At 36.9% G+C, this 14,598-nt stretch overlaps 1 protein-coding gene across 1 annotated transcript in view; it reads right to left on the reverse strand.

Annotated features, from left to right (window-relative positions):
* Nucleotides 1-331: 331 nt before the first annotated feature.
* The window catches only part of LOC105452293 (glutamate receptor ionotropic, kainate 2-like), a 54,439-nt gene continuing 40,172 nt past the window's right edge, over nucleotides 332-14,598 (reverse strand). The window contains exons 10-14 of the mRNA XM_011693268.1: nucleotides 13,255-13,453; nucleotides 12,485-12,716; nucleotides 10,936-11,051; nucleotides 7,954-8,109; nucleotides 332-2,022 (exon numbers count right to left, since the gene is read on the reverse strand). Of these exons, the coding sequence (XP_011691570.1) occupies nucleotides 1,828-2,022; nucleotides 7,954-8,109; nucleotides 10,936-11,051; nucleotides 12,485-12,716; nucleotides 13,255-13,453 (898 nt within the window). The 3' untranslated portion in view covers nucleotides 332-1,827. The remainder of the gene's footprint in view (nucleotides 2,023-7,953; nucleotides 8,110-10,935; nucleotides 11,052-12,484; nucleotides 12,717-13,254; nucleotides 13,454-14,598) is intronic.

Here is a 14,598-nt window from a genome sequence, read left to right on the forward strand (position 1 = left end):
TAACATAAGATAAATATGTCAGAAGATAACATAAATATTATATTAAAAAATGAATACAAAAAATGTAACCCTGACACAATTTCTAAGCAAACTGTAGAAGCATATTTTTTCAATAAAATTAACATCTATATTAAATTAACATGTATTTTATTCATTTACTACATTTTAAAACACATTATTTTTATGTTATTCGTTCACTTACTTATAAATTGTATTATTTTGACACTAAAAAATGTTAAATATTAATTTAACACAAAATATTTAAATACCATAATCACATTATGTTAAATTAACACTTAAATATGTTTAAAAATGCCAACACAAAATTTTAACAAAAAGTAAGTGGACCGTTTCTAACATAAATACAAAATGTTTTTTATTGTGTAAAAGAAAAAAAACAAAACGTTCTTTAATGTTTCTCTTTGCTGTTACGCATGATCTTAAAATAGTATCCGCGTACAAGCTATTGAAATGTCACACACTCTTTCAACACGGCGTCGAACATTCATACTCTGATTTATACGGCACTCTTTTTCGAGAGTTTAAATATACTAAACTGGAATCGCGATGCTTGTTTTTTCCTTACATTTTTCCCTCTTTTTTTACGATAGAAGGAAGACTCAAATGAATACTGCTTGGTTCACAAGGTCCGCATAAACGCGATCGAACGAAAACGTAATTGGACAAACAAATCAACACGAGACGTGTATTCTACGAAAATAATCCTGGTAGGAGAGTATAGAGCAGTCTTTTGCATTGAATTTGATTATTGACAATGCATCACGCGAACGCGGCTTGAAATATATTATCTACATAGTCGGGATAATTAGAATAGCTTAGACAATTAATTCTAATTTACTCAAATAATACTTCGATGACCTTATGGACCCCGTCAGACCAGCTAAGGGTAGGAATGAATTTCGGATAAAAGTATGTTCAAAAATTTTAACTACTTATCGCGAATCACACACACGAAACGTTGGATTGCGCTATAAAGTAGTGCAAATGACCATTCGCGATATTCAGGTCTCGCAGATTAAAGGTGGAATTATATGTGAAAAAACCTTTCGCGTTATTTATACATTACGTGGAGACCTCTGAAATCGCTGTTGTACGCGCGTGTAATTTATCGTATATCCGAACAAATTTACGTACGTGGATGACGACATATTCGGATTGACTTCAATAGAATACTTTACGTGATATAACGTGAACAGTGCATCTTTAACGTCGATAAAAGATCACCCAATTCCACGCACGACTCTTATTCTTCATTCGCTCGTTATTTTCTCGCACGCATCCTCCTCGCATAACACTCAACAGACCTTACGAGGGACTAGGTGGTGGACTATCTTATTCAACGGTACGTGGTTCGTAAAAAAAGGACAGACGTGTATACGATTAGAATTAAGTCCCTGTTTCCTTTTTTCTTTGCACATCGTCACAATCGCGGTCGAATTTCCGATTGCAACGGGATCTACAACAGGATCCTTCCGATGCTGAGAGCTTTTGACGGCGCCTTCTCTTTTTTTCTTTCCCATCAGAAGACGTAGTAACAAAATTTGTGTTTGACTTTTAAACAAAATTCAATCTCGCTACAATTTTGCCCGAGGATAATTCACATATTTTTTGTTACATTTGAAAGTGGTTTCGCAGTTCAGAAATAATTTTTGTTATTTTTGCGGCGATTTCTTTTTCCGGACCGTTGCTCCCGCGTTTCGAATTGATCAATCATGTATATTTTAATTCGCACGTGAGCGGGGAAGCAATTAACTTGGCAAAGAAATTCATCACTCGGCCCTTCCGCTCGGTCAGGCGTCCCTTTGTTCATGTCAGAGGTGCTTTTCCAACGAAGTGCCTGTACTTGTTGCATGCCCCGTACTTGCCCTCCTCCGAAACGATCGACAGACTTGAATGTTGCCCCTGACGTCGACAAAGCGCCTTCGACGGCTTTTTATTTCCGTTGCCGCAGTCCAAAGCGTATCGCAATTCACTCGCCATTTCCGAGCACACCGAGGACTTCTGAAAGTTCCACGAAAAGACGATTGCGAAAAGCTCACATATTGAATCGTGAATAAGTCGTTCAGCTTAAACTCAGAAACACTGAAACTCGCGATTTTATTAGTTTTCATTTTGTTTACGAAGATGCAATTGAAAGTTTTGTTGATAAAATTGTTATCCGAAGAGCTTGAGCTGAAAAACGAATATCACTTAAAAAACTGTAATCAATAATGTATAACTAAATGAATGTTAGAAGAAACAATTGAAGATAAAAGATTTTGCTGATAAAATTATTTTGGAGTATCTTAAGAAAGTTCAGTAAAAAATTTTAACTAATGCAAATAATAAATTATTGTCTTGCATGTTTATAAATTTCAAAACTTTTAACGTTTAAATTTGATGTAATTTTTATAGCTTTAAGAAAGGATCTATGTAACGATACTGACAATGTATATAATGTAAAAGATAAAAGTGCTCACCTCCTCCTGTGAATCCGTGACGGGAGAGAAGCAAGAAACATTGCGACACAACTAACAATGTCATACTAAACTGTCACACAATGCGCGTCCTTTCAATTTCATTTACGTCTATAAATAATGCAACATTTCGAAAATTGCAATTTCCGTACAAGTTACTTCGCCATGACACAGAGATTTGTCTATTCAATAACGAAATTTTTTGGAAGTCCGCAAGCTTCTTCATATGGATCGGAAATACTTTACATTTGCGGCGAAAGCTGCATGTGGATAAAGGTGATTATTTTCTAATGTAATATTGTACTTGTCCTGTGTGCGTTGGTTAATTTCTCATTAAAATCTATATCAACGGTTTAGATATTACAATATATAGAGTAAGAATATGATAATTTATAATTACATCCTTTGATAAATACGAAATCATTTATTCTTGAGGGAAAATTGAAATAAAAAATTGTTACTTACAAAAATCAAAAAGTCCCGAAGAGGATCGAGTTTCAAAAATGACTTTCTTAAAATCGGAGAAAAAATCTTATACTTTTATATAATAAAATATAAAATGTAATATATTTATACATACAGTATACGAAAAAACATAACATTAATATACAAAAGAAGTATAAGAAAAAATATAACATTAATCAAGAGAATGTATTGTTATTTATCCTTATTTTTAATATCTTTATATGTATCACAGGAAATAATAAATTGTTGATTGCTCCAATTTTGGCAAGAACGCGATAAGTCTCCTCTATATCCACTTGCTCTTTCGAATAATTATCAATATCTTATGACAACATTATCGACTCGAGAAGCGAACGGACTTCCGCGCACACTTACGATCGCATATTGGTTAGCTCGACAGTTACATATTATGTACAGTAAAACGTTTTGCAGTCTGATATACTATACATTCACTATCTAGCCGGTATAAAATCGTGATTGTTCTTGAAAAGTCCGCAGCACTACAAGTTGTGAACACCGCGGTTTGTTTTTTGCTTTTTTTTTTAAGTATTTTCATGTCGATTGAAACGTTTGCATTTTCGCGAGAAAGGACTTTTGGCCTTTCCGATTGCGAGGCTTAAAGTCTTCGTTTATTAATCTAAGTTTTGATATGAGCAAATGGCAAACACGTTGACCTTTCCAATCTTCATTTACGCCGTCTTTTGAATCTGATTATTTATTATGTATGTTTCGATAATCGTACGTTTTTTATTAGAAATTTGGTACCATTAATTGAATTTTAATAGTCTGTTTGTCATGAATAGAAATAATATATTGAAAGAAATAAAAAAAGAAGGTTCTCGAAAAATTAAGTAAAATAATTATTTATAAATGTTTGTTTCACAAAAGAAGTAGTTTTTGAAATATAAAAATTGAAAGCTGGTCATTCACATTTACAATTAGATGATCATTGAGTGACTCGCGCGTACGGTAGTTTAGTGACTGCGTGACAAGTGATCTAAAGATAGTTTATAATTATCCAGTTTTATTTAGTCCTTATATGTTAAAATCTACTGCTTAATACAATAATTAAAATACTGCAGAATAAAAACTTAATAATTTATTTACTTAATTTTTCGAGAACTTTAGTATTTTGAATCCGCGAATTTTGAGACACCCTGTATAACTCTAGAGACAGATTGATCCATGCATCAAAATGTTAAGTAAATTATATTCTTATGAGCAACTGCGAGCGACGAAGAAAAAATATTTCTGCACTTTGCAAACTGTTTCGTTAAATTAAATTTGTATTTGACAGAATTTTAGGAGGAAAATTGGAAAGATCAAGGCTCATTGCTTCTCTTGTCCGATTATTTTCGTTTATTCCTATAATTTTACGATCTCTATACAGTTTTTCCGATCTCTCGTGTGATGGAGTTCTTCCTTAGGTCCACTGAACTCGGATCGGATACGCATTGAGGTACGGCTTGAGTTTAACAATCTGTTTTCTCGCTGTGCAGCGCGTACCGTCGCTAGTGCAGATCAGTAAAACCTTCGCAGATCGGTTTCCCCGAGGATTTCTGCTTCTAGAACAGAACACCAAAATGCCCGAGTCAGATTTGTAATATTAGTTATTATTGCAGTAATCAAAGCGGGAAAAGAAGTGCGCTAATTGTCGACGCTTATTTGAAAAGCAAACAAAAGTAACTTGTAATTCTACCATGCTCTCTCATTGTTACTCTTTGTCAATATAAAATTACGTATTAGAAATTATTTATTGTCAGTTATCATATCAATTTCTTATCCGTGAGCATCGTGATTAATCATTCCTATTCACGATGGAAAATGGAAGCTGATTTCATATATGTATACGTAATCCGAAAAAGATCATTAATACATTTATTTCAATTATTTGTTGTTTACGGCATTATTTTATTATTACGATATATTGTGTTTTGTTGCGATCAATATTGCGATAGCCATTACGATAACGACGATACGTCCCTTATATCCCCCCATATCAGAAGAAGACTTACATATCATAAAAATTCAAGTACGCCGCCCGATCTGTTCGAAAGCCGTTACCATTCACCGCGGAATGCGAATCTCGTCCTTCGTGATCGATTTAAGCCGATTTAAATTTTTGGAGAGGGCCTCGCTCATAAAAATGCGTCCCTCCGCGAGAGTCCCTTCTCTGCGCGGTTTGAAAGGAGACGCAGTAATACCACCGACGGTCCGTCAGCTCATAGAGCTGTTTGCTTTTGCATATACGCAGGGAATGATTCGCGCAAAGCATATTCGTATTTCTCGACGAGCCCTCCTCAAATAGTTGCCTGTTTGCTTGCCCCTTTGAATATATGTAAACGTTGGCCCGAGAATTCATGTGTTGCTCAAACCGCGTGCCGGTCATCGTGAGTGCGTATAGCGCGGGACTTTGCATACGCTAATTCCATTTTCTCCGCGCTCGGCCAACACGAATTTCGCCGGGAATTTTTTCATCAAGTTTTCATTGACTACGCTTCTATGCGTCTCCACGGTAATCACGACGACGCTGTTGCGTATGCCATTGAATCTGACTTTCTATTCATGTGTGCAAGTAATATTCAGATTGGGATTAAAACAACCGTCCTAACTCTTTTTAACATTAAAAATATGTATTTAAAAATGTAAGATTGAGCTTGAATCTTTTTTTTATTCAGAAGTTTTTAATTCAAAAAGTAAATTTTTGGAAAAAGACGCGATAATTATGTAAAGATTAACTCTTTCAAACGTTGTAGTAATTAAAATAATTTTCTAGAAATCTTTCTCACTTTTTCTGTTTTTCGCACATGAAAAGCTCGGGCTTGAATTTTTTGGATTTCTTACTCTTCTGTCATGAATAAAGGAAGGGGGCGGTAAATAGTGAAGGATTTTTTCCTCTTTCCTCTTATACAAGCTAATTTCAAGTTTACAAGATACGATTTTTCACTAAAAGAGTACTTTTCACTTTCAAATATACGAAAAACTTAATTATAGAGTTTTAATAAGTTATGTATACGGGCTAGATTTTCATAAAAACTGAAACCTACATTTGTCACTATTTGCCTCTATGGGTAAATAATGACACCCCATGGGACAATTACAAAATACATAATTTATAGCTCCTAATCGATCTTTCTTTTGACTTTTTAATTAGATAAGGTAATTGATATTAATTTCTATACTCTACCATACGTAATTTTTATTTATTGATAAATAATAGTAGTAACATTATTTGCTAGTATTTTTTATTGAAAATCACATTTATTTTGGATCTTGCCTTGTGACTAATTTCATATTATCCCAAATGAATTAGAACAATTATATTCAAATATTAAAAAAACTTTTTGACTTGTTATTATTTACCCAACTAAAAATTGTCATTATAATTTGCCCCAGAAGCTACTTTTTCTTTTAAAACTTTACTGAGAGAAATAAAATTAATATACAAGCATAGGAATTACACTTCTCAACAAAATTAAAGCATCACTTATTCTACCATCCAAAAATAGGCAAAATTCGAGAGAATGTAACTTCGTCAAAAATGATCGTATCGAGATGTTCAAAAAAGCATTTTACAGCTTGAAATCTCTACTTTCTAAATCGGTACTTGGGAAAACGATCCTATTGATCTTTCATGGAATTACACGGATAGAAAGGGAGACCCGACGAATCTCAAAATTTTTTACGAACTTTAATAAGTTCCATGGGGCGAATAAAAAATCGCATGCAAATGCAGTTTGCAGCTTTCAAAAGAGTGAATCTTTACCTTTAATTTACTTTTTTTTTTAGCGTTGTACGATTTTTTTTCACCGAGTTATTCAACATTAAAGCAAAAGTAGTCCTTTTTGCTTCAATGTTGAATAACTCGGTGGAAAAACATCGTACAACGCTGAACAAAAAAGCAAATTGAAGGTAAAGATTCACTCTTTCGAAAGCTGCAAACTGCATTTGCATGCGATTTTTTATTCGCCCCATGGAACTTGTCAAAGTTCGCAAAAAATTTTGAGATTCGTCGGGTCTCCCTTTCTATCCGTGTAATTCCATGAAAGATCAGTAGGATCGTTTTCTCAAGTACCGATTTGGAAAGTAGAGATTTCAAGCTATAAAATGCTTTTTTGAACATCTCGATACGATCATTTTTGACGAAGTTACATTCTCTCGAATTTTGCCTATTTTTGGAGGGTAGAGTAAGTGATGCTTTAATTTTGTTGAGAAGTGTATATCAAAATAGAGTAAAAAAGGTATAACATAAAATAGGTTAGATCTCATTCAACGATTCAGCAATTAAGAAAATATAACTTCAAATATAAAAAAAGATTCAGGTTTTACCTTATTTTCACAAATGCAAAGTTTGAAACTTCTCCGCTAGCTATATTTGGCTTTTGATTTTTACGGCTTTTTCAGAAGATGATTAAATGCTTGAGAACTGTTTTTCTATTAACGAGTAGTGGTAAAATAGACGCGGGAAAGAGAAGAAATTTAAAGTGACACTATTTGCTCCCTCCCCCTTTTTTTACTTTAGGCATAGAAATTTCGCGTAAAAATTTGAAGTGACATGTCCTCAGTGGCGAGCAAGGACAGACGCGAGTGTCTAACCGCTTGTCCGACTAACGACGATATTCGCGCACAGCGAGACAATAGGAATAATGACGAATGAGAGTAACGACGGCCGTTAATGGTAAAAAAATGAGGGAAATTATGCGCGCGCGGGGACTGTAATTTTTCATCGTTCTCGCCGACGACATCGTCGATATCGCCGAGGATCATCCTCCAGCCAGTGCGAGAGCGATCAGATCCGAGTGATTCTGTATTGAGACCATTAGAGAGGAACTCCACCGTCGTGCGAGCATCAACTGATGTACTCGCGCGGTATGTCGGGATAGATCGCGTCGGGATCCAGCCGCGTGCAGGCGACGGCAACGACGGCGGCGGCGGCGGATCCTGACGCGCGGGTGATTTCCGGCGTGGTTACTGCGCGACCCACCTTCATGTGCTATTTCACGTCACTCACCCGTTCCTCGATGGCTACTTTCCGGCTCTTCCACACGAACTCGCAGACCGCGATCACGCAGGCGACGCCCATGCCGCCCATCAGCACCACGAAGACACCGCCGACGTTTGCCAGGCCGAGCTCGTTCGCCGCCGAGCTGCTCTTCGAGGTGTCGTCCTAACCGTGAGAGAAACATCGATTAGCCTGTGGCGCATTAACGCGGGCGGTTACAGGTAGAATATTGCCCGCGCTGCATGGGTAATGCGCCGCTGGGGAAACGGTGGTTTTCGCGTTTAGCCCGTTGTGCACGTCGTTAATGCACGCGCGGCTTTCGCGCTCGGGGTGTTCATTATTGAAGCGGTTCGCAGTGGATTGCACGTCGTGGATAATATTGCGAAAATTTGATCGCGCCTTACTCGCACTTCGGCTGATGGATTAAAGTGTTGAGAGGAGAGCAGGTATAGGATATTGGCTGTTAAATCTTTCAATCGGTACGTTACTTTTAAAGCGTTTAAATCTTTTAGTCGAACTTTACGCGAAAAAGAATCTATACTTTAAACCTTAAAAATATTGTGAATTTAAGAATATTTTTGTGTATGTAGTTTTCTTCTTTTTTTCTGTATACAGCTATATTTTTATATCTGATTAATGGTAAATATTTAAGATTGCGACAGCAAAAACATTTACTTTTATTATACATAAAATTTATTTCTTCAAAGAGAAAAAAACACAATTTTACCTGGTTCCCTATTAATTACAGCACAAAATTAAAATTTAATAATAATAAATTAGTATACTTTCTTTAATATTGGAATTTCTTTATTGATACTGTCTTTTTACTTTTAAAATAAAATTAATAATTATAGCTTTCAAGACACAGAATAAATGTTAACCTTTAAACCACCATATCCCAAAAAAATCACACTAACCACAATGTCGGTCTGACAGACCGCTATTATATGCTCTCGCTAATTTTATAAGTTATGTATAATAAATGTATGTTTCCTGAATATTTGTGATGGGGGAAAAGAAAACTATGTTTTAATGTGAGGGTTAACAAAAAAATCTTGTATACAATAAAAATAAACTATATTTAAATGGTGACAAATAAGAAAATAGTTGACAAGTCACATTTCAATAGCGGTCTGTGAGACCGATATAGTGGTTTAAAGGTTAAATTAAATTTTCATCGTTTTAAAATAGTTGCAAATGGTGAATGACATCGAAGAGTTCAATGCCCCTTGCGTAGTTATAATCATCCATCTACGTTCGTCCGTCAAACGGCGCGGCGGCAAGTTTGCTCGAGGTAGGAGAAGCCAGTGAATTATCGGAAGAATTTATCGGCGTGGCTGCGCGAGAAATAGCAGTGCGCGCAACGATGATCGCGAGCTCGGCGAAACCTCCGATTTCGCGAATTCGCGAAATAGTCTTCCCCGCGTGCCGCCTCAACCTCCGGCAGCCCTCTCGTCCCTGACGGATGAGGGGAGTTGCTGGAGTCTGGCGCAAGAATTTCGAACGCGCACTTCTTGAGTGCGCTATAGCGCACCGGAATATCCTTCATGGGAAAAGTATGGGAAATGACGATGGATTAAAAAGCGAATTCACACGGATTTCTTTTTACTCAAAATCATATCAGATAAAATATATGTATATAACGGAAAGAAATTACAATAAGAAACGATTGATTAAAATAGGTAGAAATCCTATATGAAGTAATGAAGATCAATAAGCTTTTGTTCATTGCCTTACTATTAAAGTTGGGAAATAACGCGTTACTTGTAGCCGTTTTTGTTACTTTTTTTTTCAATAATGATTGTTACTTTCTTCTGTCTGTCACGATAACGGTAATGTCGTTACATTTTTAAAAGTAACGGTAACGAATTTACTGTTACTTTTTTATTCTTTTATTTTCTCATTTTAATATATTCTTATAATATATTCTTAATTTACTTTTTGAAAAATATTTTGTATTCTTAGGTTAGGTTACACTCTCATAATCACTATCAGTATTGAAAATCTATAATTCACATTACACATCTATATAGCTATATACTATAGGTTTTCAGTGAATATTGGAATACATTTTTAATAATAATATTAATGTTTAAAAACAATACATTTAATCTTAACTTTTTATTTAAAAAATAATATAAAGAAAAATTTGCTGTACATATAAACTAGTTTAAAAAGTTTCAAGTTTTAATATTTATTATTACATTTATAATAATGATTAGCAAATAAATTTATTTTAGTATTATAACTAAAGTAATGAAAAAGTAACGAATAGTTACTTTTCTGCACGTAACAAAAATGGTAACACATTACTCTTTTTAAAATCATTAATAAATAACAATAACGAGTTACTTTTTACAAAAAATAATGGAAAAGGTAATGCGTTATGTTTTTAAGGAAACATTCCCAACCCTGCTTACTATGAAAAGTAAAAGGCAATTATTGTATTTAAAACTATTTTTATGTTTTAACAAATATGCTGTATTTTTTGTAAAAATATTAAGAATGTTAAGATAAGACTATTCAAATTATTTTGTAAAGGATTTTGTAAAATTAATCTGTTCTATTTTCTGTCAAAAATATCTTTTTTCTTCTTGCAGATTTGTTTTCTTTAACCCGTAAACGACACCTGGGTGCGAATTCGCACCAAGCATTTTTAAAGTTTTATATCTTCTGAAAATAAAAAACAAAATTAAAGCAAAATGTGTATTTCTCAATGTAAAATTTTCTGACCAATCAATTGCGGTAATATTAAATTTTCGAAAAAAGGACGTAATTGTTTTCAAAATTTCGTGTTAAAAAAACCATTTAAAAGAGACGTAGCCTTTACGGGTTAAATTAATCTTTTTGTGCAAATCGGAGTTGAAATTTTACGTATAGTCATTCTCGTTTTCATATAACAAGCTTTCCAAAATTTTATTATTAAGACTCGCACATCCTGAGATTACAGATAAACCGCGCAAATTTTCTTTAAAATACATATTAGCTCACCCTGCAGGATCCGCCGCCTCGCTTCTCCTTCCACCAGCGCGTTTTCAGCATATGAAGCTTCCCCTCCTCCTGGAGCTTCAGGATGGCCTCGCTTATGGCCGTTCTGTATGGCGAGTCTGAAGTTCCAAGGTCGTTTTGAGGGACTCCATCCAGGCAGCTTTTATCGCCTCATAGCGTCGTACTTTCGCGGAACTTTCGGAAGTACCATTGCGGCAATCGTTCCCTCGCGCCAACGTTTCGCCGGCAATGCCCGCGCGCGATCGCTTCCTTCATGGCGACACAACGCAATCGACCGGTATTTTCGCGCAGCCGCGAGATCAGCAGGGCGACCGGCAATGCGATTTTATTCGATCTCTCGGGATAAGCGTGGCGGATAAAGCGACTAGCTGTCGCTCGCGCGCGAATCTCCGGATTCGACGAGGGAACGATTTGCATTTTCTTTCTATCAGAATTTCATTTACGTGAAGGAGAAGTTTTAATTGAATGGGAATTTCTTTTATTCAGGGGAGTCGATAGAGCGACATAAGTACTTTACATTGCAATATTGATTAGGTACAATATTTTTTCTTCCCAACGTACCATGTTCGCTACTTCCGTTAATGAGAGTTATTAAGATATTGTAATGTTGGAAGTTGACAAACAGAATTATCTTTTCATTTTTCTTTTTTGCTAAATTATTAAAGTTCGTAATTTTATAAACTTCCGTAATAATATCCGTAAAAGAGCGAAAAAGAGAAAAATGAGTATATAACGTGAACTATAACCGCAGATATAGGAATGAGATAAATGTAAAATGATATTTACGTGAACATAAAAAAGAGCTGATATTTCAAATGCGAAATACATATTAATACATCGTTCGTTTGCATTAGATTGAACGTGACGAACGTAATGATACGTCCCATAATAATTATATGGTCTTTAATGCTCTGCAAATATTGATTGCAAAACGTGCTCATTAATACTTCGTTCGCGGAATCATTTATTATTCTAAAATTTTGATTCGCGTGGTCTGTATTACCGAGTAATGCGCGTGGATTGCCGAGATGCGGCAAAAAAGTTAATTACTGTACGCATGTTTTGTATTAAATATAACGTAGCATTGGAAATCCACAACTATTGAGGGACATATTATTACATATCCGGTTCGAGTCCGATCAACACAAATCAACAATATATTAAATACCTCGCAATGATTGAAGCGTTAAATAAAATAGCGATGACTTAAAATATTCAAACAATAAAAATAAAATATTTAAAAATTAATCAAATAACACTTTGTTATTTTAAATTTGTAATGTTTTCAATACAAGAGATGCGAATCACACAATTTGTGATTTATTATAGCGAGAATCACTTCAAGAAATTCACGCGTTGGCATTTCCCTTTCACTTCTCCTCCCCTTCACGTTTTAATCATCGAGCTTCTTTTCATGTCTCTTCGACATTCTCATTTACCGAACGTGTCTACACGCCGCGCATGAAGTTTTATCGCAATCCCTTCCGCGGCACGTAATGCACATGTATAAAGCATTTCTATTAACACTTACTTGGCGGCATGGCTATGCCGTAGCCCTTGGAGTCCAAGAGACCGCCGACTTGAGTGAGGTCGCACTTCCTCTCGATTACGTATTCGATGGAGGTGGATTCCATCAGGAATGCGTAACTACCTTTCCCTGTGATCACTCGATCCACGCCCTCGCCGTTGCTCCCCGTAAATACCGACGGCTTCGCCGAGTCCATGAAGGACCACATGCGTTGGTACGTCGAGAAATTGGAATCCTAGATCATGCCGGGAATTTCGTGGTTGAGTACGCGTGCCGTTAAACGGTGGAACGTCGGGAGTGGAAATCGGTTAACCTCGAAGTAGGCATGCCTTACTTCGTGCAGGGAGGATATCCCCCCCCCCCCCGCTTACATCCCTATAATTGCACGCATCGGCGCTCTCGAATTAATGGGAGAATATTCTCGGGGTCGCATCCTGCGGTTCCGCTGTTGCTCTGATTGGAGATTCTTAGCCCGCCAGGAGCGGATTTAACTCAATTACTTACGGGACTTGATATAACAATGTACTGAAGGGCTTAAATAAGATAGTAACCTTATTTAAGCCCTTCCTGCTCAGTTTACTGTGCTATACGTATAGTAAGTTTTATTATCTTATCGGGGATGGCATTCGGTTCTCTTATATCGCGCATCTAATCGCGATATTTTTCGGGATATCAGGGGTAAATTGTAACCTTCAAAAGATACATAAAAGATGTTGTTCTATATGTTACTCCATCCTTGGGAGCAATGCATGATGTAAAAGTTTTAATCTCACCTTGAAGAAGGCCGCCGTGCTGCCGCCTTTGAGGGCGCCGTATTTGATTTTCGTCTGCTTAGCGAGATCCTCGGCGCTCTCGATCGGGGAATCCATCCTCTCGACGGTGAGGAAAGCCGCGAGATTAGCCGTATAAGAGGAGATCATGATCAGCGTGAAGAACCACCACATACCGGCGACCATGCGAGTCGACACGGCCCTACGGGTAAAGAGATCAAAGGCTGCATACTGTTTTCGACCGCAAGATTAAACATGGGTCAAACGGGGAAAATCCAGCGTGCAAAATTACGCGCAAAGGTATAATAGTCCGCATGAGCCGTCTCGTCTGTATAGATCCGCGCTCGATAAAGTGGAGCGTGTTGAAAATACGAATCGCGGAAAAAGGAATCAATGGCACCTATGCGCACCCCCGCGTTCCGTTCGCGGAAGTTTTCGATGGTAACTTTGCACCTTCCACGCGCGCGGGAGGGCTAATGGAGCGTGCGGAGGTTCAACTTCGCTTTATGTAACGAGCCAGCTGTATACGTCGCGAGTATAACCCGTTTCGCAGTTAAGCGATTCCGCGTTCGCCGCGTTAAAACGGGCAAATGCGGGCGCTGGCGAGCGGGAGGAGCGGACGTATTATGTGAGAAACGTGCGCGCGGGTCGGAATTATTTTACACATGCGAAAACTGTGTGAGTATACATAAACGCAATTATGTCATGTATAACGAGCACGTGGAATTATTGGAAACTACTTGTGTAACGGCATTCCAAGCTTCCAGCGCATACCACGCAATATCATGCATTTCGATAACTATATGGCACAAGCAAAAGCGCCGTGATTAATTTTGCCGCGTTTGCATACGGCATACCGGAAATCGCGTTGGTTGCAAGAACGCGCAATTCTTTAACGAATTACAAAGTTACATTTTTGACGGTGCGGATCTTGGTGCTCGCCTTTCAATTTCGAGGTATAGGTATACTGAAGAATCCGGCTAATGCAGTATATGAAGGTAATTTTCTATTAAGAGGGAGTCTGCCTCGAATTAACTAGAAAGTAAAGTTTTGTTACACACTGCAGCTGCAGCTTCATTCGCCCATATAATCCTTTAATTAAGTGGATTCCTAATTAAGTCATCGATTAAATTTTCATTAAGGGAAGAGCCGACACCAAAAGCCGTTAAGGAATGCATTCCTGCCACACGTATAATTCACACGTTTTCCGGCATACTTGGTGTAGTATCAATCGGATTGCAGCAAGCCTACGATATAGCACGGGCCAGTTTATATACATCATCTTACGTCAACTGCATAATCTAAAACGATAATGCCGCCGTTTACTTCCCCCCTTCCGTCCCCCCC

This window comes from Wasmannia auropunctata, unplaced genomic scaffold (genome assembly GCF_000956235.1).
Source record: "Wasmannia auropunctata unplaced genomic scaffold, wasmannia.A_1.0 LD336034.1, whole genome shotgun sequence".
Classification (NCBI taxonomy): Eukaryota; Metazoa; Arthropoda; class Insecta; order Hymenoptera; family Formicidae; genus Wasmannia; species Wasmannia auropunctata.